Genomic DNA, 25,740 nt, shown 5'->3' on the forward strand with positions numbered 1-25,740 from the left:
CATTATCAGTTGCTATGAAAGCTAGGACCCTTTCCAAGGGTCACATCCATTTCATAGCAGGATCTGTATAAGACCCTGCCCAACTCTGGATTTTATACAGATCCAGCAAATTTATACCACACTGCAATACAGCTGTATCATTAATCAGATCCCCTAGGCATCAAATGTCCTAGGAGGCCAAAACAAATAGTAAAAAAACAATAGTTCGAATCACCACCATATCCTTGAACAGTTATAAAATAAATAAATAAATACAATCATACACATGTTGGCTATTGCTGCGTCCCAAAATGCCTGCTCGGTCAAAGTATAAAAACATTTGTTCCCTGTGGTGAACTCCTTAAAAGAAATCCAAAATCAAAATCCATCATGATACAGTGGGTACAGAAAGTATTTAGAACCCTTTAAAGAGGACCTGTCACCACAAACTAGTTTCTCCAGGCACTCCTCTTTCTTCTTTCATCTGTAAAGCACTTACTGTATCCTTAAGTGCTATCATTACAGTGTCCGATGTAGTACACTTGAGTTCACCATTTGTTCACTTTATACTGGTACCGTTAGCTATGTTTCTGATTAGTATACAAGGTTAACAAAATACATTTTTGGTTTTGATAACCTTCTAGAAAACAAAAACATTATGATGACCATGGCTCTGATATCACTTACTGATTTTCCATTTCCTATGAGCCTGAGTCTCTTCTTTCCATTTTGTAGAGGACTATCTTCTTTTGGCATAACTCCTCTGATGACTTCTCCTTCTTTTAAATTAATAATCTGAGACTCTTTCAGGCTTTGGCTGCATTGGTGTCGTTCCGGCTTATGGGTGCAGTTTTTATTGACCCTTTCTAAATGGCAAGTTCCTATTATAAAAAGACAGAAATTAATGTTATCCTGCATACATTGGACCTTACATGTTAAATTGCTAAAGAAAATATAAAAAGTTTGTTATCTTTGTAACTGCAGAAATTAGGACAGCTTTGTTATGATGATTATTTATCAATGCTCCATATCTTCCATATAAAATTACAGTTCTGAGCTGAAAGAATGAACAAATCCTGAAAGAATTTCACTGGAATGTAATTTAGAGTTGGGGGTTGTTTTTAATGCTCTAATGTCTATGTCAACCATAGTTTAAGTGCTATAAATCCACAGTCTTCAGTGCAAAGTGAATGAATGCACTTTGCACCATGATGCAGAATCTGGCCTTGTATTAATTTTTATGGTCTCCTTTTCCTAAAAAGAGCTGCAAGTGGAACACAAAGATTAAGTCAGCTTGCCGCTTAGATGCTCTCCAGGTGCACTTGATCCGGCCTGAGAGAAGACAGGCCAGAGAAACAAGGAAAATGACCCAGCACTCATAGAATGGCTTGTAGTTTAACCCCTTAAGGACGTAGGGTTTTTTCACTCATTTCTCGCTCTCCACCTTCAAAAATCCATAACTTCTTCATTTTTACGTCTACAGACCTGTGTGAGGGCTTATTTTGTGCGTAACAAATTTTACTTTCCCGTAATTTTATTTATTTTAACATGCCGTGTACTGGAAGCTTAATTCCAAATGTGGAAAATTTTTTTTAAAAACGCACGTGCGGCACGTTCTTGTGGGCTCAGTTTTTACGACTTTGACTTTGCATTCAAAATAACACCTCAGCTTTATTTTTCAGTTCGGTGCGATCGCGAACTGATTGTGTTTTAATACATTTTCAAAAATTAAACAAATGTGTAGAAAAAAGAAAAAAAAATTTTTGCCATCTTCTGAAGCTAATAACTTTCATACTTTGGTGCACGGAGCTGTGTGAGGTGTCATTTTTTTTGCAAAATGAGCCGACGTTTGCATTGCTACCATTTTGAGGTCTGTGCAACATTTTGATAACTTTTTATTCCATTTTTTATGTGATGTAAAAAGGTGTAAAAGTCGCATTTCAGACATTTGGGCGCCATTTCTCGTCTCGGAGGTCACCGCTGACCGTAACCGTATTTATATTTTGATAGATTGGGCATTTTGGGACGTGGCGATACCTAATGCGTCTGTGATTTTTACTGTTTATTATGTTTTATATCAGTTCTAGCGAAAGGGGGGTGATTTGAAATTTTAATATTTTATAATTTTTTATTTTTTAAACTTTTTTTAAACTTTTTTTTCACTAATTCTTAGACCATCTAGGGTACATTAACCCTAGATGGTCAGATCATTCCTACCATATACTGCAATACTTGTGTATTGCAATATATGGCATTTTTGCAGCTCATTCATTACAATGAGCCACTGGCTCATTGTAATGAATCTGCAGAAGCCATTAAGCCTCGGGTCAAACGAAGATCCGAGGCTACCATGGCTACCAATTGCCGACCCCCGATGACGTTCGGGGGTGCGGCGATCGGAATAAAGATGGCGGCGCCCGTGCTCTGCCGTCTTTTAAATGCTGTCGGCAATCAAAGGGTTAATAGCCGCGATCGGTGCAAGCACGGACCGTGGTTATTAGCGGTGGGGGTTTGCTGCAATATGCAACAACCCCCACCTTTGTATGAAGAGGACTCAGCCCGTGAGCCCTCTTCATACATTCCCTGTACCTGTATATGTTCGCTGCGAACATAAAACAGACATTCGAAAAGCAATTCTGAAAAGCACAGAATTTAAAACTTTGAAAATGGAGCATTTCCAAAAGAATTTGCCAAATTTCCATTTTTTCTGAACTAAACACATAAAGATAGCATCCAAACTTTTCAACTAATTTAAAGTACAATATGTCATGAGAAAACAGTCTCAAAATCCCTTGGATATGTTAAAGCGTTACAAAGTTGTAACCACTTAAAGTGACACAGTGCACATTTTAAAAAATCAGGCTTGGTCTTAATGCTCTAAAATGGCTTGGCCCTAGGGGGTTAATAGATACGATTACACGAATGTTATTACTATAAGCCAGACAGGAAATGGGCAAGATATATGTAAGATATATGCATCCATACGCTGTACACATTTAAATAAAAAGGTTATGTTTTAAGTCATTTTAACTCTCTAGGCGGTGGAGACAAACTTCTTCCTTTTGTTTTAAATTCTTGTATGTATTACCCACTATTCAGTCTAAGATTAAAGCTCAAAACACATCGGTCTTCTGTCGCCACACCACATTGTTCTGGTTTTCTTATGCTACTAATAAGCATTGAACATTTTAAGTATAACCCCTTCCACAAGTGTTGTATCATTTTCTTTGTTTCTTCTAAAGGGGGTGTATTGCCTGTGTAGCCAGAGCCTGGAGGGGCTCTGTTGACACCCCCCAAAGCACTTGCTGCTTACTGGCATAATTTTTTCTAGGAAAAGGAGACCATAAAAACTATGGCTAGTCCTGATTCTGCATGAGGGTGCAAAGTGGATACAGTCCACTCTGATGTTTCCTTCCAAGGTATAAATCAGATAATAGATTTCCTTTAGGAACATTTTTATAAAATAGAATCTTCTGTATAAAATAGCATTTTCTGTAAAAAAAAAAAAAAAGTGATCTGCAGCTATTAACCAAAGCCGTGAGTCAAAGACATTTTACTCTGCTTGCTTTCCGTTCCTTTCCCTCTATAAATATGCAGTTTCTGTCCGCTGTATTTCATTAGCTATAGGCATCATGCCCACAAACACTAGTTGTTTGGGCCCTTCACTGACTGGGTGGCAAAGATGAGCAGGAATAGGACCTGCTTTTAAATTTGTGGCACAGGCAGTTGGCTCACCTATGGAATGGCCCACCCTCATTTGTGATCATGAATCAACAGAAAACATGGGGACATGTGTTAGCCACAAAAAAACCTGCAAGCACACCTCCAAAAAACAAAACCTTTTTTGGCATGAGAACTGAACAGGAAGCCACTGGTGCACAGAGGGAAGTGATGTCAGAACAGGAATTATAGTTCTAAATACTTTTGAACAGCCCAATAATATGCACTGTTCTATTTCTATATTTGAGAGATTAGAGAGAAAAAATACCTCCTCCTGACCCTGGTACATTGATTATATGAATAGAATTCCACTTGAAGGTTTTCGGGAAGTATGCCATTTTTATTAAGGGCAGAATTTATTTGCATTTGAAAACCAACCAAAAACTAACCTTTACATATTTATCATCATAGTAATTTTCATTTAACAAAAAAGACACGGTAGTATATTTAACAACACAATATGGGCATTACTACATTGTAGCATCAACAATAAGCAAATGAGATGTATACCTCCATATACATGTTCAACTCACAGAAAAAGAAAGGCAGCTGTTTTAGGTACCAGATGACTACAGAACGATGGTAACCACATTGTAAAAAAACACCTATTTTGTCATAAAGGGTATCATTACTGGTGACATTTTGTTACAGAAAGGGGGCAGATTTTCTGAAAAGACTGTTCCAGATTTTAAGATGGAGATTGAAAAGAATACCTCCTCTGGGGTCCACAATTTTCACTAGAGCTCTTTTATTAGTGCCAAGAACTGCATTCACAGGAGAATTTAGAATCACTTCAAAGGTCTCATCGTCCTCTTCTAATCCATCCTGGGTAATTGCTATATTCCAAGTCTTGGTTGACACTCCTACAACAAGTAAACATTTCAATTACTCTTTTAATTACTATTTCAAACAACCTGGTGATAGAGAAATATATTAATTAGCATGTCTGCAGTTAGATGGGAAGAGAGGATGGATGCCATTGTGCCTGCAAAAATCTGATTGCATTCCTGCTGTTATCTTGTGTCACAGAACACGCCCGCAGAAACCCCTGGTTGATCTCATTTAACCCTCAATAAGCTATTTAATGCATCGAATAGTTACACAGAGATTTATAAAAAACAGTAAGATCAAACCAATGATTGACCGTAAGGATTATATGATGGTATTGCATGTAATAACCAGTTATCAGTCCCTAAGCTGTGCAATGTTATAGTCATGTGCTTGTTTATACAGGCCATTTTAACAGAAAGAAATTCTGAACAAATTCTTTCTATACTATGGTGAAGTTCCTTTTTGTCTTAGGGTAAAACAGCTAAAGGTTAATCAAGGTCAGAAGATATCTTATAGTCTTCCAATGGATCATTTCTAGCATCCAGTGAGACACTAGAAATCATTAAACATTAAAGCACAGGATGTTCAGAGGAGTCTGATTATTTTAAATCTACAACATATCCCCTATCCTATGGTTAGGAAATAAGATTAACTCATTAGCAATCATCTTGTTAAATGTATATACAGTAAGCTTCTGCTAGTGGTGGCTCAAAGCAGAGCTTTATATGAGAAAAAACTGATTTGCATATTCCTTACCCAGACATGAGGTGTGCAGTGGTGGCAATCCTGTGGCACTCAGAGCCATCTCTGTGAGCGTCCAGGCCGTTACCACAGCAAATTGGAGATTCTGCTCTGTGATTCTTCCTGTTCCAGGGGCCCCTGGATGGAAGCTACAATTTGAACTTCCCCTCATACTTTTAACCGTATTGGTGTTCTAAAGACAACAACATGATTGAAAGCTGTGGCAGAGCAGCCAGCAATAAGGTGCATATTAAATTGCAATGTTGGCACTTTGTGATAAACATGTGTTTTTTTTGGCTGCAATTTGGGCACTCTAAAAGGTTTACTATCACAGCTCTAGTGCATGCCAGGCAAAGCAATTGCTAAGAAAACCATTATCCATTTAGTATTGTGGATGGATTTTAGGAAGAATAAGTAATAAGTAGTCTCTGTACTCTGTAAAACTACTTTATGTAAATGGCAGGGGGCAGGGAAGCAAATTGAGTCTTGGAACCAGTGGAATATTAGAAGGCCCTAGACTCTACCCCCCCCCCCCTTCCGCAGGGTAAATATACAAATATATACACCCAACCATGCTGGGCCGGTGAGACGTCATGTCCAGTGAGTTACATTAAGGATATTAATATTTGCTCCTCTTCTAGACCACTCTTGCATGTGGTGCTACCTGAGGTGAGAGACTCATCTCCCTTATGGCCGATGCATTCCGGCTTGTGATAAAGATAAGCTCCAAGAATGTGGATTAGAATTGTGTTTTACAGTCATGCTTTCAGTTACAGTAGATGACTAGCCATGAATTAAAATAATTAAAACAGTTTTAATACACACTCTCTTTATATTATGGCCCCAAAGCCATCCATACTCAATAAATAACTGCTTAACAGTAATTCAGCTAGCAGCTATCTCTCCCGACTGCCTCATATACATGCATCATTGGCCTGGCCAAACATGAATTAATGGAGAAAGCCACTTTCAGACTCCTGTGGCAGCAGATTATCTTCTGAAAGCAAAAGGTTAGGGCCGTTGAATTCCAATTTGCCCAATCCTTATCTCCTCTGATATCTGTTGTTGCGGAAGAGTTGGGGGTTTCAAGTCAGAATTAGACAGTTCTCCGCTGCACCAGATCAATCACTGTGTCTGATGTTGGATGATTAAACTGGTGCAGAATAACACTGGAGAGTTGTACTTTGCACCTCCTATTAGTTGGTCTAGTTTGCTGCACCATGATATTGAATTTTCTTGTGCACAGACTATTTTCTGTCTAGTCACGTCTCCTAGTTATCAAGGACACAACCCTTTTTAAGGCAAGAAAGTAATGGTCTAAAACTTTTAATAAATGTGGCACATGGCATTTCAGGTGGAAATTACTCAGGTTTTCTGGCATAGACAAATTGATATATCTCCCTGATTGCTTTTTCAAGCTCATCAAAATGCTTTTTATAAGAATTTCACTAACCAATTTCTCATTGACCTGATTTACTAAAACTACAGGTTATAGTATTCAGGATATATTCATGCATGTAACCTTCTTTCACTGTATGTCACCTTATTTTCATTTTTTTTAAGAAAAACCAAAGACCTTTTGAATTGGGTTGAAAATATGGATCTATAAAAGGCACATACTAGAACCTAAAGAGTTTTATTGGTTTCAGTTTGTTACTGTAAGTAGTATTTATTCACAGTGTTATATTTATAAATAAAGTAACATAAAATAATCATACAAATCATATAACCATACAAACTGTTTAAACACATCAGAAATTTACTGTAGGCAATGTCATTTTAGAGTTGAAAAACCCCTATTATTTATAGGGGGAAATCATTTTATTTGACCAAATTACCAATCTGTCTGTTTAGAGGTCTTTTTATGTGACGGAAATTAAACATTACAGCTTTACATCTGGCTCTCCAGCCGTCCCACTGGCATACATTTCTACCAGATCCATTCGGGACTGGCATGCTGTCAGATAGTGTTTGAGAAAGACCATCCTAAATTATTAAACATTTGGCATTTATTGAATCCTTAATAAAAATGAAATTTGGTTGAGATCTCTAAAAATATGGTTATACATACAGCTGCTTATCAGTAAATTCAAATATTAGCAAAAAGTTATTCAGTCATTCAAAAAGAGAAACCCATATATACGGCTTAGCTCCCAGAATTATGGCATAATGGGGCACACTAAGGGGTGTACACCAGTTTTCTGTCAGACTTTGCACGTTCTTTACACACAGATAATTAAGAAAGGTCCGCGCCACATATGTGTTGCACGCAAGCCCTTTGTGTCACGGCTGCACTATTCTTCACGCAACACAAATTTCTGCACTAAAGGTTTCGGTGCTCAGTCAGATTGTGCGCCAGATTTAACATGCAAAGTCCGACATAATTGTTGCACGCCCAATGTTAAAGGAGCGCCAAAAAATAGTGGTGCACTCTGCCAGAACAGTGCACCAAGATTCATGAAGAACGGGCGGCAGAAATCCAGAATTTGGCGCCCTCTTCACACTACACAGGCAAACTGCATATAGTGCAGTTTGCACTGTTCTTAGTAAATGTGCCCTATAGTGTTTTAGATTCTTTTTGTAACTCAATGGGCTGTGTTTTAGTGGGAATAGGGTGCAGCTTGGCTGAAATTTCTAAAGTTAGTGCAACAAGTGATAAATATAGTCTTACAATTATTACATTTAGCCTTGATATATTTATTTACATGCCACCTTTATATTCCACAATATGTCATCACTCACAAAGGTCTCAGGCTCCACTAGAGCTACCAGTACCAAATCTAAATAAATCTTTATGTTTCTGGAGTGTATCAGGTAACAAAGTAGTCGTTGGAAACCCACAATAAACATATGAGCTCCATGGATATGTTGCCCTTGGTTGGATTCAAACACAAAATCATAGCATGGTAAAGTAAAACTGACCCCTGAACTATTCTGCTGAGGTAGAAGTCTACACTACTATCAGCATACAGCCCCCAAGCTCCACTTTCTGCATACATTGTTTTTATATATTACATTGGCTATATTCATGATGAGTGGTCATATACTTGTAGATGCTAATTTAAGTTCAGCACAATTACCTTTAATGAATGCCCATAGAGATTTAAAACACCCTTGGCACCCCCAAAAATTAATGGTAGATTTCCTTTATGAAATTACATGGTTGTATTATTTTTTTTTTAAAAAACTGTAGGTTCTCATTAAAGTGCTTAACTGTGCAACAGCCAAAGTGATAATGCTGTCTTGTGTACAGAAAATCTAGTTGGCAGGCATAAGCAAAGTCTCTACTCGTAAGGTTTGAGAAATGTAAAAACATGCCAAATTCTCTAGGCAAATCACTATGTTTCACCACTAATTAATTAAGTATAATGTAACTAAGATAATGCTTTGTTATAGCACATTGCTCCCCTGCTGTGTAGATAAACAAGGGCTTACACATAAATTTGCAGACATAAGATAAGTATATTATTATGTTTCTAACAGTTTTCAAACTGTTCTACGTCTCTGATTCACATTTATTAAAAATGTACATAAATAAGTGATGTGTCTTTTCTGAGGGAGATCTTCACAGCAGTGGCGTAACTAGAAGGTAATGGGCCCCAGTGCAAAGACTGTGCCAGGTCCCAGACTATAATGTATGGTTCATAGTAATAGTCTTCTCATATGGGAAAGTCACACAATAAGGGCCCCCTAAACCTCTTGGGCCCTGGTGCGACCGTAACCTCTGCACCCCCTAAAATTACGCCCCTGATTCATAGTCATAGATGTGTGAAGCCCACCCTCCTCACCTTAAAAAGCCCAGTATATAAGATTACAGCATAATAGGAAAGCTATTTATTTGTATTGGGGAAAAGGGGTTTCAGTTATTTGAAAAAAATCCATCGGGAGTTAGCTTTATAAGGAAAAACCCTATTCTCCCTTCTCTGGAGTCCAGCAATGGCACCTATGTTCCCAGGATTTCACTGTGTTTGTAAAGTCTGATCCAATCACTTACTGCCTCTATTCAAATGAGTTATGGAATTGTTGGTCCCCCAAGAGGTGAATATAGATTTTTTACTATTATGAACTAATTGGATTCGATGTGCCCTTAGAGTGGTTAGGCATCTTACCTGGGTCAAATTGGATAAGTCTTGAAGGGCCAGTAGAAAAGTCTTTTCCATCCACAGCACTTCCTCCTTTCACCTTGAAATGAAATACAGGAGTTAGTTCTTTCTCTTCTGTTAATGTACAAGTTACTTGTTCGCTTTATGCTTTCTGTAATAACTATACACCACATACTCTGCCTTAAACACGCCATGAAATGTCATGTCAAGCTGACAAGATAACCCTGTTCACTCCTTGCCCAGAATTGCTTCTGTTTTTTCATACATTCATCAGTTACTAAACATTTTCTCAATCTCATCTGTGCTGTGCAACACACTCCAATGACTAACTAGTCAGAGTACAGTATTTTTTGGACTATAAGGAGCACCATCAATAAATGCATGCTAAAACGTCTAGGTTCATATATAAGGCGCACTGGATTATAAGGCGCACCTGATTATAAGGATGAATGACCAGCAGGTGGGAGACCTGTGCACAGTTCAAGGCAGCTGTTGTCTGTAAGTACGGTTCATATATAAGGCGCACTGGACTATAAGGCGCACCTTTTGATTTCTGAGAAAATCAAAGGATTTTTTGTGCGCCTTATAGTCCAAAAAATAGGGTATGTATGAGTTGGGTTGATGGATAACACTTTTTACTGCAAACAAGCTTCTATGTAATTGTAATCCTAATCATATCAAAGGAATAGTACAATGGCCACTGACATTTCAACCAATGCAATGGTACAAGTGAATAGAAAAAAAATTATGAATTTATCTATTCAGGGCATTGTAAATCTTCCCTTATCAACCTTCTTTGTGACATGTCATCTACTTCTTTCCTTCTTCCTAATCTGCTTTTCACTGTGCAATTTCTGCTTAATTCCATTTTGCTAGCAAGATGGACAAAGTCTCATTGAGCTACATAGAAGCTCTATGGGGGAATTCTCACGACAATACAGACAGGATTGGGGATTTACAGTCACTTCACAGGTGAAATCTCATGGAAAATGAAAATTACAAGTCACATAAAGCCTGTCACATGCGCGCAAATAAAGCTTGTGATTTCTGTTAAGCTTGAAGATACAAAAGAGAAATGTTCTCTCATTACCTGTAGTGAAATAAAAGCAGAGTCTACGGAGTAACCCCTGCGTATGATCTTCAAAGACACTAGTTTTTCCGTCTCACACACCTCATAAATGGCCTGGAGCACCTCAATGCAGGACCATTTTATTTCAAAGCTGTGAAAAGTTAAAAGACCTCAGTGAAGTTATCATTGTAGGTCAGAAGCAGACTCACATCGGTGGAGTAGTGTACAGAACAGCACCACCAGTACAACATAGAGCACATGAATGTACCTTACATATGAATCTAATAACTATTTGTACCTATCTGACTCATACCTATTTCTCTAGTGATCTTCAATGTACAGGCAGTCCTTTACTTACAGATGACCCCTAGTTATAAACAGACTCTGGATGTTGGTAATTTACTGGACTTTAGCCCTAGGCTACAATGAACAGCTATATTGTACATCACCCAGGGACTGCCTGTATACGTCATATATATGCCAATTGATCTGATATAAAAATGTAAGTTGTATATTCAACTTTTTATAGATCAAAAGCAGTGATCTTACAAATACTTTACTAAATACATTAACTTGGTTAATGCTATTTGTGGCATGAGCTGTTATGTTATATTTCCTGATAAACAGGAAAGAACTTTAGAGGAGGTAACTGCCCCAGCTTGTCATCTGGCAGTAGTAAAACATGGTGTTTCATTATTGTATTTTAATTCTAAAAATTATTATAATGCAGTGTCAGTTTTAGGATGCATAAAAAATCTGCCTTTTTTATGTTGGTGTTGCGATAACTAAAAAGACATTTTGTAGATCCTGTTACTGTCAGCAGTTTGCGTATGCTTTTATTTGGTCCTAAAGCACAGGACAAGAAGGACATCTACTGGTGAAATGTAACATTGCTACGGACCACAGGTAGATATGGATTTTACAGCATGAAGCAAACATTAAAACAATTTAGAGATCTATTTTTAGTGATGGATTTATCAGATTAACTCAACACATAATACTTAAATCTCATTGATCTGCAACATTCATATTACTTTTCAATGGATATGAAAAGTCAAATAATTCTGTAGAAGAACATTTCACATTTATTTGCTAAAATACTTATAATTTGTGATATGAAACACTTACATACCATTTAATATGAACAGCTGAATTTTCTATGCTATAATTGTAATATATATATATATATATATATATATATATATATACAGGCAGTCCTCTGGTTACATACAAGATAGGTTCTTTGGGTTTGTTCTTAAGTTGAATTTGTATGTAAGTCGGACCTATATACTTTAGAATTGTAGCTCCAGACAGATTTTTTTTGGTCTCTGTTACAATTAGATTTTAAAAATGTTGGATTGTCACAAGAACCAGGATTAACAATAAAGCTTCCTTACAGACACCTGTGATAACTGTTATAGCTGTTTATTGCAGCCGCTAAAGTACAATAAATTACCAATATCCAGAGGGCCGTTTGTAACTAGGGGTTGTCTGTAAATCAGGTGTTCTTAAGTAGGGGACCGCCTGTATATGAAAACCAAGTCTGCAAAGTGGAAATCTTAATAGAGGGGATGCAGAGCCCCCATGGATCCTGGCAAGAAAAAGTTTAGACAGCACTCCAAAGATCCAAAATTCTAAAGGGTGAAGTTTATTGAAACTTGAATTTTAGAGTTTTGGAGTGCTGCCTACACTTTTTTCATATATATGGGTTTATTTACAAAATGTATAAAAAGCCCCAGCACATATGCCAGCCGGGGAATGGAGTGTCTGTAGAGGGAATATATCAGTGCTTTTACAGCTGTTTCACTGAAATATTCACAATTTCTTGTGCACTGCAAGAAATTGCAATTATTTTTGTGTCTACATCACCTACATGCCCACATGGGTGCTGTTGAAGTGGGCGGGTACCAGGTGTTCCTTCCCCGTGCCAGCTTACTTTTAAAACCTTTTTAAAACCTCAATGTGACTTTTTTTGAGACAGTTTAACACCAAAAATACCCGACTAAACCAATGATAACCCCCATATCAGCCAGGTAGGAAACTGAAAAAAAATGTATCAGTTTTTTAACAGATGCACAATGTACATGTCTGTGTGAATAAGCCCTAAATCTATATACTTCTCTGCTCAATTTGAGGTTTTAAGGAATAAGGAGACTGTAAAGGGAGAAGGTGGAGCATATTCAGTCATCTCTTGTAGGAACACTATGTGTAATGTCCGGTCCGTAACAATATTATGGAGTCCGCATTAAGTTTTTTTTTTTTTTACTTAATATCATTTATGCAATGTTTTTAAATATACGCTCCAATTAACATATTTGTAAGGTCTCGCATTGTTGTGAAACACATTTCTTTGTTAATTATTTATTTTATGTGTAATATTGAATACAGATGGGTGAATACTGTAGACAATCCAGTTATGTATTTAATTATAATTTATTTTTTTGTATTTGTAAAGGGATTTGACCACACATTGTTTTGTTTTATACTAATAAATCCTAGATATTTTCATAGACTGTAATCTCTTGCAATATTATATCTGTATATGTCCCCTATGATTTGTAAAGCAAAACAGAATATGATGGTGCTATGTAAATAAAGATTATTATTATTATTATTATTATAATGACTTACATTTGTGGAGCAGCTCTGTTTCCAGATGGATCTGTAACTTCAAACTCTATTGAATCCTCAAAGACAGCACATGATGGGCTTACTATGTAGAGTAAGGACTTGGTGCTCAGATCCTTCTGTGTGAATTGGTCTGCTATAAATTTGCCTAGGAATAGAAATATAAAATATTAATTTTCTATTACAGTGAATGATCCATGTGGCATAGAAAATGATAAAAATGTATTATAGTATGGTGTGATTATATCACCCTTGTTATCTTACATAAGGAGAGCAGGAACAGAAACCATTACATAGCAAGCTTTATAACACTTTTTATCAGGACCGTACCTGATAACACATTTTCCAGGTATCCCCTCTGAGGAGCTCTTAATATTTTAAAAACAATGTTTTCCTCTTCTGTCCCAGGATCAATAGCCTTAATTTCCCTCGATGTTAAATATGTTCCATAGCGACCATCGTCAAGAAGCTGAAAGTTTGTGGCACAATGAAAGGAAACAATACTAGGGCTCGTAACATCTGGAAAATCCACCTATGTGAAGTAAATAATGTGAAATAAAAAGTGATCATATATGAGACTAAAGCTTCTCTTTATACAATTTATCACCATATGAAGACCTTTCCCATGTGTCTCTCTCAGAACATTCAGAACAGTTACATTCATTTAGATGTATTTTCTGGCAAACTATGGCCTTTCCTGGCAGAATGTTGTATTTTGTTGAGTGTCTGGAGCCGAGTCTGCATTGATGAGCTGATCAGAGAGACCACATGGTTGTGATGGATTAATTATTCTGGATTATACTATATTATGATTTTGTGTTATTTTTACATCAAGAAAAAAGTTTTTCCATGTCAATTAACCACTTCCATGCCATTAAAGATAGTTAGCCCTTGTAACTCCACAGAAGAGAATGGATCACACCAGCATTCCAATTATATTGGGTACTTCAATAAATTGTTGGCTCTCTTTCCTATGATTGTTTGGGATAATAATTACTATAATAATTCTTTATTTATATAGAGCATACAGATAAGGCAGCGCCACGCTGAGCTTGCCAAACTGGTCCCTGTCCCGATTGGGCTCACACTCTAAACAACCTACCATTATGTTTTGGAGTGTGGGAGGAAACCGGAGGAAACCCATGCAAACACAGAGAGAATATACAAACTGTTGACCTGGGTGGGACTTGAACACACCAGCGCTGCAAGGCAGAAGTGCTACCCACTCAGCCGCCGTGCTCCAGAAATTGGACCCTTTCATAGCTCCAATGCACATTTTTGCATGGCTGTGGCTTAATGTGCATCCTGGTAGTAGTAAATGTATTTGAGCAGCTGTGTATTTAGCAGTACGGGTGCAGCCTGAGTATTAGTGACAATTCACATGCGTTTACCTACACAAGGAGGCATTATGTACATTTTCCTAGGAATCTTGTTCCCTTGATGTTGTCTATTTTGCATCATTAATGTACATAACTACTTCTAGGATATCACATTTGCTCTCTTGTGTGTTAAATTTTTAAAATAGCCTGGAATTCACACCCCAGAAGTTGGGTGTGAATTCCTTTATTCAACTCAATAATTGTATTGTACATTAACTAGAAATGCCCATTGTACTGTAAAAGTGATACAATTTGGACTAAATGGAAGGAGACACCATGAAAAAAAAACACTGGTGGTTCGCGCCCCTTTTAACAAACAGAGGCACGGAAGCTGCGATGGCGGCCAAGGTGGCCAGCAACACCCACCCGTCTCGCATTATATAGGCGTGTCATTATACACGCATCGCAGCTTCTGTGCCTCTGTTTACTGGAGCACGGACCGGAGAGACGACAGCACGGGGCCACCAATGTTTTTTTTTTTTATGGTCCTTGAAATCACTGTATAGTATATATGTACTACAGAAATCAGGGATAACTATGCAAACACAAATATGACATTTGTAAAGCAAAGCTTTATTTACTTTATTGTCTTAATGAAAGAAGTGTATTACTAAATAATATACACATAGGACTGAAGGCAAGGTCAAAAAATATTAATAGTATACAGTACTGATATCCAAGTGGTCAAGGCAAGGCCTACTGGATAAATATATATCATGCATAAATGTCAGCCAATCATAGTTAAAAGGGTTGTCCTAGAATAAGTATGTTTTAATATTTGGTTGGGGGGGGGGGTGTTTGAAAATAAAAATAATATATACTAACCTCTCTCCCCGCTCCTGTTCCCTGCACTGCTGGCTTCTGTGTGCATACAGAGGTTGGCTGTGACTACAGCTTCTGTTTGTGCACAGAGACCAGCAGAGAACTGAAAGAGAAGCAGGTGAATGGCTGTAGACCCATATGGAAGGATATTTCACTTTAAATAAACCTTTCCAAATATCTTTTATACTGCTGCTCGATTTTGCCTTATTGTGATATATAAATTGGTATGCAAATTTTGGAACAAATTTTCTGCAATAGTTATAAAGTCTATAAATGTGATGAATTTATAAGGCAATGACATTGGAGTACATGTATCGTGCATTATGTTGACATGACATGACTTACCTGTATAATGAATGGCACTGGATCCTTCTGCACCTTTCCATCTATTATAAAGCCTTTGTTTGTTTTATCCATAACCATAAATGTAAACCTGTCAATCTGAGCATCTTGCCCTCCATGTCTGTATGCAACATCCAAATTATTAATATCTTTCTGGGTGAAGTTGTTCTTCTCCATTGGTGCACCTTTTAAGTATATTTTCCCATACTGAGGGACACTGGTTAGCAAAAATGTAATATTCTCCACCGATGTATCTGGGTCAGTTGCCAGAAGAATCTCTTGGGTGAGCAACGCCATTGATCCTTTCACTTGTCTGAGACCATTGTTTTTGGACAACGTTGGAAGGGTTTTGTCTGCCATCTCCACTTCTATGTCCAAGGTACCATGTTTTGTTCGCAGCCCATTGCTGACAAGGAATCTAGCAAAAAGAGGCAAGGGAGCCTTCAGCAAGTGTTCCTTTTGCACCATCTACACAAAAGAAATGATAACATACCTTTACTCAGGAGGTTTCCATAATCTTGCTTGGGCATCTAATGTCTACTTCTACATTTTAATATGGTTAGCTATTTAATATATAGCAACCATTGTTCATATTAAAATTACAACTGCTCACACTTTACTGTTCTCTATTGTCTGAACTACTTGCTGCAAGAAACTATCTCTATTTCATTTTAAGAGGGTGTTTGGATTTTAGGGCTATGAACACCATTAAAGTAGGTTTTAATTTAAAGTTTAAGGAAGTAAACCAGCAGTTTTGACCACACAAAATTGCAGATAGTGTTAGAGCTCTAGAATGATGTGTTGTTAGCAGCAGAAGGACTGTAAAATATGCATTTATAATCCAGGATTGTAGCTGCACTGGATGGCACTCCTGCACGAGATCTCACAGCATTGCCAATCCTCTGTGCTCCGAGCCAGAACTCTTAGCAGGCTTCTGGTTTGATATTACAGCAGATGGGAGGGTCTGGAAAGAAATTTGAACACAGATGCTACAGTATCAGATGGTCCCCCAGTACTTCAGGTCCAGCTACATACAACTCTGAAATATAAATGTACCCTATCTATATATTATAGGTCATTGCTTGTGTTCCAAGTTTGACCTCAGCACTTAAATGCTGACAGCATGTGGACGCCTCTATCGGCAACCCCTGTGACATAATCGACGGTGCTATCATCAGCTGCTATGACAGCCTGGACCCCAAGTCCTTAAAATGCAAAAAACGATCAAAATATAAAAATTATTATTCCGTAAAAAAACCTCCAAAGTCTGAATAGCCACTTTTTTGGCATTTTGCCACACTACCATTTTGCAAAAACTGTATCAATTAAACCGTCCACATGTCTAAACACTGGTCCACGTATCGAAGAATGAAAAAGTTGGCCTGAGAATATAACTATATAGAATTTTTTTCTTGAAAGGTTTTAATTATTTATTAAGAATATCAAAAACTACACAAATGTAGTATCTACTCGATGTTACTGACTCAAAGATACAGGGGGATTCTTTATTTAGATGACACAGTAAAAGATGCAAATACTAAGTCCTTAAGAAAATGGCACAGCTGCATTTGTAATTTTTTTTTCCAGCTTCCCTGTATACTACATGGATTATTAAATAGTGGCAATTGCACCAATTTGTCCAGCAGATAACAAGCCCTCATACAGCTCTGTGCAAAGAAAAATAAAAAAGTTATGGGTTTTGGAAGGTATGTAGTAAAAAACATAAACCCAAAAAATTAAAAAGGGCCAGGAAATAAAAAGAAAATTAAAAAATATCTTGTTAACATAGACCTTAATGCAAAGACCTTACTGTAAAGACCTTACTGCATGTAATATAAGATAGAAGCTTTGTCATGTATAGTGATACATATATAGTATATTATTATATAAAAGAAATATATATATACATATGTATTAAAGAAAATGTTGCTGTCTTTATTCCTGCCTTTCTTTCTGCTTTTAGCAGTGTATATAAATCAGAACACCATCAGACAGCTGACAGATAAGAAGCTGATAAAGTTTCTAATGACCTTAGGGTTTCAAAACCTTAGAGAAGGCTATTAGATACACTACTGAAGGGAGCAGAAAGGAGTGGAGAAAATAAGCAGAACACTTTTTCTGACAGGTTTCTTAAGTGTAATCAGGTAACAAAATAACACATTCTCTAACTCAATGTTATTGACAAAAATACAGCATTTCACAGATATAATTCTAACCTGTCTCTATCAGTCCTGGTGTACACAATTTTGGTTGCCCTTAGACCTGACCCTGTATCTTTTGAGTTTAAGGTCGGCAGACATCTTGCTTTTCTGTCTGTCACTGTGCTGAGCTTCTCTCTGCTCTCTGCCTCTAGTTCCCACCCTCACATTGCAGAAGGAGCATACACAGACACACACTGACTTCCTGCCGGCAAACAACAAAACATCACATGGGGAGGAGAGTAAAGCTAAAAGCTACAAACTAGTGATGGGGATTACGGTTCTTCTTAGTGAGTTTGCTCATTAGGCTCTGCTCACTAAGAAGAGTCGGCTCTTCTGGCTCCTGAACAGCTCCTATTACATGTATAATAGGAAGCCGGACTCCAGCCATTCACCCCATTCCAAAGTACTTTTAACCCTATTGTATCAGGTTAAAGGGGCATGGTCAGCCAGTTAGAATTAGGGGAAAGAGTCGGCTGAGCTGAGAGTGACATTTTGTGTTATATCCATCTCATGGATCTCATAATTTCATCTCTGAACTGTCTCAATTCTCTTTCTATGTGTCAGATACTAGTACAATGATCAGAAGGCAAATGAAAGTGTATATAAACCTGTACCATGATAATCTAACTACATTGTACACAGCATCTCACAGCACACAGGAATCATGAAGTGTCTGCTTAGAGCTCACACACTGGAATCTTACAAGTCCATTACTGAGTGATATGAGTTGAAACAGCAATTAAACTGAGTAAAATTGTAAAGTAAAGGGTAAAAGATCACTTGGGGATTGAAATTTCAGAATTTTCTTTCATGGTCAAAGCCCTTTAAGGAATTACCCTATATATACTCAAGTATAAGCGGAGGTACCAATTCTAACACAAAAAACTGTGAAAACCCCAAGTAAATAGTCATCCAGCCCCCTCCCTCTCAGTATATAGGCAGCCAGTATATATAAAAAAAAAATTAACTCTGTACTCACTTTTCCGATGCCCCCAGCAGGTCCTCTTCTTGATTGCTGTGGACAGCCAGTGACAGGTCCTTGCGGGCTTTCCATGCACACACTATAACATCAGCCACTTGCTGACATCATAGTGTGTATGCCGCCATCAAACACTGACCTGTCCCTACCGGAGCACACACTATGATTGCAAGCAGCTGACGTCATAGCGTGTGCGAGGCCTGCACGCAAGCAACTGTCACTGGCCACCCACAGCAATCAAGAAGGCGTCGTCGGAAAGGTGAGTACAAAGTAAATTTTTTGTGCTGAAAAACTCGGCTTATACTCAAGTATATATGGCATAATGGTATAATAAAATAAAAAGTTCCTCACTCTTTTTCAAGTCCTCAGACTGGCTGTGAATGCTTTACCTCTGTGTTTGCTGGTATGTTATGAGTTTATTTTCATTCCTTCTGCCATGGTCTTATTTGATTATGTAAGGGCAAGTATTGTTAAATTACATAAGCAAAAAAAAAAGCAAACAAAAGATAGAAAATACTGTTAGCAATTTATGCTATAGCCATGCCAGATGGCAGTAGTTACTATAATAAAAACTAATAAAATGAAGGAATCTTGGTCATCTTGGACGTATGGCATAAAACCTTATTTTGTAACCACCAAGATTAAATTGAATAAAATATAAAAAATGTTATGCCCTGATATTTTGAGGTGGAGTAAAATGCACCTGCAATTTAATTTACTTTTTTATTCATTCATTTTCTTATTTAGTTATTTTTTTTTATTCCACATATGTGAAAACAGCGAGACTTCCCACAACTCACCGGAATAATCGACTAAACTGAAACAGTTAAATTATGAGGGGGAAAGACTTTGGTGCTCAGCAGGGGCCACATCTTCAATTGAACATTACAGATCCTCTATGCTGCCTGCAGCTCCATGGTGATGGAACTGGCTACAGAGGCTGCCATCTGTCATGGAATTTGAAAAGATAAAGAGGGGAAAAAAAGCACAGGAGCAGTAAATAGTGCCAATTCAATGCAAAATCAAGCCAGCGTGTCAAAATGGAGGACATTTGCGTCTCTACTTGGCATAGTGCTGCCGGCACCTGATGTCAGGGGTTGCTAATCACTCGTGTCATCTGTCCAAACAAGAAGTGCCACATTCTTCTTCCAGCCCAGAAGCATCAGACAATACATAGTAATATTTCTAACTAACGGAAAGTGCAATAGTGGAACATAAAATCTGATCACTCAGACACGTAATAAATTGATGCTACCCTGGCTGTTCTGGCCTTCTACCCAATACAGCCAAGGGAAGAACACCAGGTTCACAGACATGGGGGTTTCTGCCAGGTTTATTACAGCAAGAAATGTTAATTAAAAGAGGTTTTAAAAATTAACACTTCTTTGTTTTAGGATTCCTAATTATATTTTCATTTTAAAACAGCCAGGCCATAGCCGCTTTATATCAATGACTTGGACTGGTGACAATCTCCTGTGAGATGACACTGTAACACCAGGTGCAGTCATCCCCCTACCAGATGCAGGGACTACCGAAAACATTCATTAGCATTTATACTTTATGCATCCAATTCTTGGATATTAATTCTTAAAGGACTATTGACATAGGACCCCAATAATCAATGTTCCGATGCGTTTTATAATATAGAACGTACAATTTTATTTTTTATTAGATATACAAGGATGGACTGGGCATGGGGCGCTCCAAGTGATTTTATAAATGCAGATTTTTGGAACATAAGGAACTAATGAAGAATCTGCTAATAGGAAGCACTGATCCAGCAGCCCAAATGTTGTCACTTTGCAAACTGAAATAGTAATACACCAGCAAATATTAAAGTCCAATATTCAGGAGCAGAAAGTCTACAGAGATCTTAATACATTTGCTGCTTCTTGACAAGAATAGCACATCATTTAATTACTCTTGTTCTCTTATGACCTTACATGTTTTATTAAACATAAATATTGTATCAGATATCCACAACCATCAAATTGTATACAGATGACTTGAGGACAAAGATTCGGTCACACTTTACATGCTTCTGAAGTGCCAAGAAAACCCAGACTACCTAGTGGTCCCTTGGCACTGGAGAGATTAGGTTAATAAATCATCTGCTAGCCTGAAAGAAAAGACAGACAGGAGAGGCTTGCCATCTAGACACCTACTTGAACATATCAGCAGCAGCTGCAGCTTTGCCGTTGTGGACATAGCAGACAGTCTGAGCGGCCACATCCATCTGACTGAAGCTTGTTATGGGAATTCCATGATGGTTGACATATTCAATCTGCCCATGCTGAGGCGGTGAGGAGACTACATACAGGAGCTCTTCTGGCTTGTCTGTGCCATCAGTGGCAAGCAGAATGTTAGTGCTTAAGATGACCCTGTCTCCTCGTGACACATGAAGGGTTTTCACAAATAACGCAATGTCGCCTGGTGGTAAAACAATTGTGAGAATGCAGTATTTTAGATTCTGTTGGCTTGAGAAATGCATTTGGTATGATCAATTGTAAACATAAATTAACAAATATAAACTTCTTGTAAAGTTTTATGTAAATTAAATGACTAGCCATTTTACTAGATAACTCAAAGCATGTCACAGATTTTAGCATATGCTGCATTATGACGTTTTTAATATACTTAAGCTTGAGTTATTGTGAGGACACAATGAAGTGGGTATGCTTGGGTATCATTTATCAATAGTGGCTGGTTAAAGGGGTATGCATGTCTTTAAAGTCTGTTCTTAGCACCTATATCTCATAAGTAAAGATTTAGGTCTCAGCTTTTTGAAGGTAGCAGAGTCTTGTCCTCTTCATGATAAATATGCAGCTCCATACTTTGTGGCTTTGTCTGGTATTACAGTTTGCTTCAACTGTATCCAATTCAAGTGAAACATGAGCAGAACCATTTCTAAAAGTTCATAGAACTGTATATAGTAAAGCAGCCATGGGATATTGCAGCGGCCCAGTGGGTAAAGACATTCATTGTTACCTTTAACTGCTTTACTATTTTTAGAGAGGCATAACTATGGTGTCTGATGACAAGAGGCATATATACTGTTTTTACGCTTGTGCTCCCTTTTGTCTGCATTCACCACTGGGATATCTATAAAATAGCTGACTGGCAGGATGCCAAGTACCAACATCTATTTTATTGATGGACATTCCTAATGACAGCACTGTATCAGGTGCTGAGATATAGTGACCGGTGGGCGTGGCCAGCCACTTCAGCCGGCCGGAAGCAGAGATCAGCGGAGTTTCCGTGCCCCTGTAAACAAACTTCACACAGGTATTTTTTTTAATAACTTCCAATTGAAGAATTGTATCTTTATGGAAAGTACATTTAATTATGTGAATGCCCAGGTGAGAATACCTCTTTAACTTTGAAAGCTATAAATTTACTAAATTACAGAATATGTTTTGGGTATTTTATATATGTATCTAACTTACCCTTTTCCATATCTTTCACTACGATATGGAACTGTAGCTCAGGAGATCTGTTCTTGCCATCAAACAAATGAAAAGCAAAACTGTCTTGATTTTCTGAACCAAGTGCCCCCCTGTGGACATATCTGACCAGATTCAAATCAATGTATTCTTGAGTAAACTTCATCCCAGCCTCTACGTTCATCCAGTCGTGATGTTCCTTAAGTAGAATACAAACAGAGTTTCCAACAAGAACCAGTGGTGGATGATTGCAGGATTTTTTCCATTGTTAAAAAAACCCTCACAACACTCTCAAGAAAGTTGTTGAATAAATATTAATGTGTACCATAAATAGAAGACATCAGGAAAGGAAATATGGAGGGTTCACCACAAGGTGCAAACCATCAACATTACTAGAGTCACCAAATATCTGGATCTCAAGCCCCGACGCATATCCGACACTAAATATCTATACCTTTACAAGTACCAAGTTTATTACATAGTTTATTACAAGTTTACAGCATAGATTCAGTACCAAAACTAAGGGCAGAGAGGTCTGACTTTTACTAGGGGTCGCCTGTAAGCCGGGTGTCCTTAAGTCAGAGGCTGCCTGCATTATAAACTACTGAAATGATTTAGAATGCTGAGAAAGGCATTTTTAAAATCAGCATAGCATAGGCTATTGGAATCTGTCACCAGCTAAAAGTCACATTGAGTTTTTGCTTATACTCAAGCAAATGCAACAAAGTTGACAATGACCCAAAACAATTTAAAGGCAAAGTAGTATACTTCTCTGCATTGAGCGTCATTACATCTGAATCTGAACATGCATTTCTACAGATTGTGACATTTAGATACAAATTAGGATGGAACCACTTATCATTGTGCTCATCTGTCATGACCAGCCTATAGAAAAGCATTTCTTTTAGCACACTACAGTCATTGTGATTGGCTGTCAAATTTCCATATACATCAGATCATTTTTTGCAAAGCTGTATTATAAGTTTGTTCATCTTGCTGTTGCCTGCATTCTGCCTGTAGATATTTAAACCTGTGCTCCATATTATGACCTCTTTCAGTTGTTACTTTATACAAGAACTATGCCTGTCCTGACCTTAGCTTGTCCCATGCCCCGTGCCTATGTTGTTAACTACTAGTATCTTTTGAGCTGTCCAGCTCAGCCATTACTAGACTGGAACTATAGCTCAGGTAGTTATCCTTGCAATGATCAGGAGTAGGCCAAAATCAAATCATTTTTACAAGCACTTATTGCCACCTCACAAAAGGCCTCAAGTCCCCATTATTATAGAACTTTAATCCCTTGAAATATGCTCAATCATACACCACACAGGTGAACTAACATTAACAGTACCAAAATATTTAGCTTGGACCCCATGGTATTATTAACTAATAAGCTACTGTACTGCACTGTACATTACAAAAATGTACAGATGAGAAATGCTTAAATAATGAAAATGTAGGCCTCTAAGAATGTCTTTGAAACTATGTAACTATAAAAAAAATTGAACAAATTGGAAATTAAAACAAAAACTTGTGTTGTCACTTTCCTTTACCACCTTCTTAAGAACAAGAGGTCATTTTGTCTATTCTACTTTTATGAAACATATCAGAAAGAAAACAGACCTTCATTTGAAGTTCTCCTTGGCCTGGAGTTCTGTCAATTATATAGAAAATTTCATCTCTGGAAGTATCCTTATCTTCAGCTGACAGTACAGCACTTGAAATAATGTAATGTTCACCCATGCTCAGCACTCCTTCACAGAGCCTTTAGAAGAAAGTATTAACACAGCGATTCAATTAAGATTGTTACAAGAGGCTCCATACAGTTGTACAACTTTTATCCCTCCATTAGTTATTACAATCATTCAAGACTGACATTATTTATTGTGCTGGAATTAAAACAAAAAGCATCACAAAAGTTGATTAAGGCCAATACCAAAATGTGGGAGAAGATTTATCGATAAGTTGTAAATTGAGATGGCTTACTTTGCATTAAGCTTATGAAAATGGTGCATGTGGTATGATGATCAACGGTGGATTACAATATGGCTGATATGGGCAGCTGTCCTGAGCTGTCCTGAGCCCCCCTGTCCAGGGGCATGTGCCCACCTGAATTTCCAACCAGAAGAACAAACCAAATAACAGATATTCAGCAGGTCTGTGCCGCTAATAATAGAATTCATAGCATCTTTCAGACACAGATGTTATTGATTCATACCTCTTAGCATATCTCTACTTAATTACACTGTCTGTGTCCTCTGGGAACTTCATGAACTCGGAAAAGCCTGGTGCAGCTCTGGCCATAGCTCCTGATCAGAGCAGAGTATGTGGGCTGCGGAGAAATGTAATGCAGAGGTCCCCTTGAAGGTATTGTCAGGACTATTCCCCTGTGCTCTATTCCCCTGTGCAAGTACAGATACAATCCTGTAATAAAATAGATTTTCCTGCTGCTACCAACACACAACAGTGTTATTAACCCCTTAATGCCAAAGCCACTTTTCACCTGACATGGCCCATTTTATCAAATCTGCCCTGTGTCGCTATAAGTGGTTATAACTTTGGAACGCTTTAACATATCCAAGTGATTTTGAAACTGTTTTCTCGTGACACTTTGTACTTTATGTTAGTTGAAAAATTTTGCTGGTATGTGTTGCGTTTATTTATGAAAAAAAAACATATTTGTTGAAAATTTGGAAAAAGTCTCGATTTTTGAAATTGAAAATGTTCTACTTTTTCCAGCAAAAACACTTTATAACTAACATTAACCGAATTTCTGCTTTATGTATCCATGGTTTTTATGCATTCTCTAATTTTTGTAAATTGTTATGGGGCTTTGAACTTTAGGTACGATTTCTCAAATCTCATAAACCTTGTCTCCTCCAGACTGAGACTATTTTGTTGCAGCTTTAGACAATTCATTTATATGAAAAGTACATAACACTTACTTTGTTAGGACTGGGATTTCATCATTAACTCCAATAACAGTAACAGAAATGGTTTTCTCTTCTTCATGTTGTCCATCTGATAAGCGTATTGTGAAGCTGTCAGAAAGGTTTTCAGAGTCATCGTGCACATAGGCTAACATCATACCTATCAATATAAGAAATATAAACATATCTATAAATGTATACAGGCAGTCCCCTACTTAAGAACACCTGACTTACATACGACCCCTAGTTACAAACGGACCTCTGGATTTTAGTAATTTGCTGTACTTTAGTCCTATGCTACAATAAACAGCTATAGCAGTTATCAAAGGTGTCTGTAATTAATCTTTATTGTTAATCCTGGTTCTTATGACAACCCAACATTTTTAAAATCCATTTGTCACAGAGACCAAAAATTTTTTTACCGGGGTTACAATAATAAAGTATACAGTTCCGACTTACATACAAACTCAACTTAAGAACAAACCTACAGAACCTATCTTGTATGTAACCCGGGGACTGCGGGGAATACCCAAACTGTAGATCAACATTGGCCATGCGCATAAATATTTTTGA

At 37.5% G+C, this 25,740-nt stretch overlaps 1 protein-coding gene across 2 annotated transcripts in view; it reads right to left on the reverse strand.

Annotated features, from left to right (window-relative positions):
* FREM1 (FRAS1 related extracellular matrix 1) overlaps positions 1-25,740 on the reverse strand; it is a 110,682-nt gene that overhangs the window by 18,466 nt on the left and 66,476 nt on the right. Inside the window, exons 21-31 of one of the 2 annotated variants that reach the window (XM_072152931.1) lie at positions 25,183-25,327; positions 23,861-24,002; positions 22,241-22,436; positions 20,960-21,224; positions 15,618-16,032; positions 13,402-13,603; positions 13,075-13,219; positions 10,465-10,594; positions 9,381-9,453; positions 4,413-4,562; positions 667-860 (exon numbers count right to left, since the gene is read on the reverse strand). In XM_072152931.1, coding sequence (XP_072009032.1) covers positions 667-860; positions 4,413-4,562; positions 9,381-9,453; positions 10,465-10,594; positions 13,075-13,219; positions 13,402-13,603; positions 15,618-16,032; positions 20,960-21,224; positions 22,241-22,436; positions 23,861-24,002; positions 25,183-25,327 — 2,057 coding nt within the window. Of the gene's footprint in view, positions 1-666; positions 861-4,412; positions 4,563-9,380; positions 9,454-10,464; positions 10,595-13,074; positions 13,220-13,401; positions 13,604-15,617; positions 16,083-20,959; positions 21,225-22,240; positions 22,437-23,860; positions 24,003-25,182; positions 25,328-25,740 lie in introns of those variants that run through there. The other variant, XM_072152939.1, reaches the window with a different exon arrangement.

This window comes from Engystomops pustulosus, chromosome 1, assembly GCF_040894005.1.
Source record: "Engystomops pustulosus chromosome 1, aEngPut4.maternal, whole genome shotgun sequence".
NCBI lineage: Eukaryota > Metazoa > Chordata > Amphibia > Anura > Leptodactylidae > Engystomops > Engystomops pustulosus.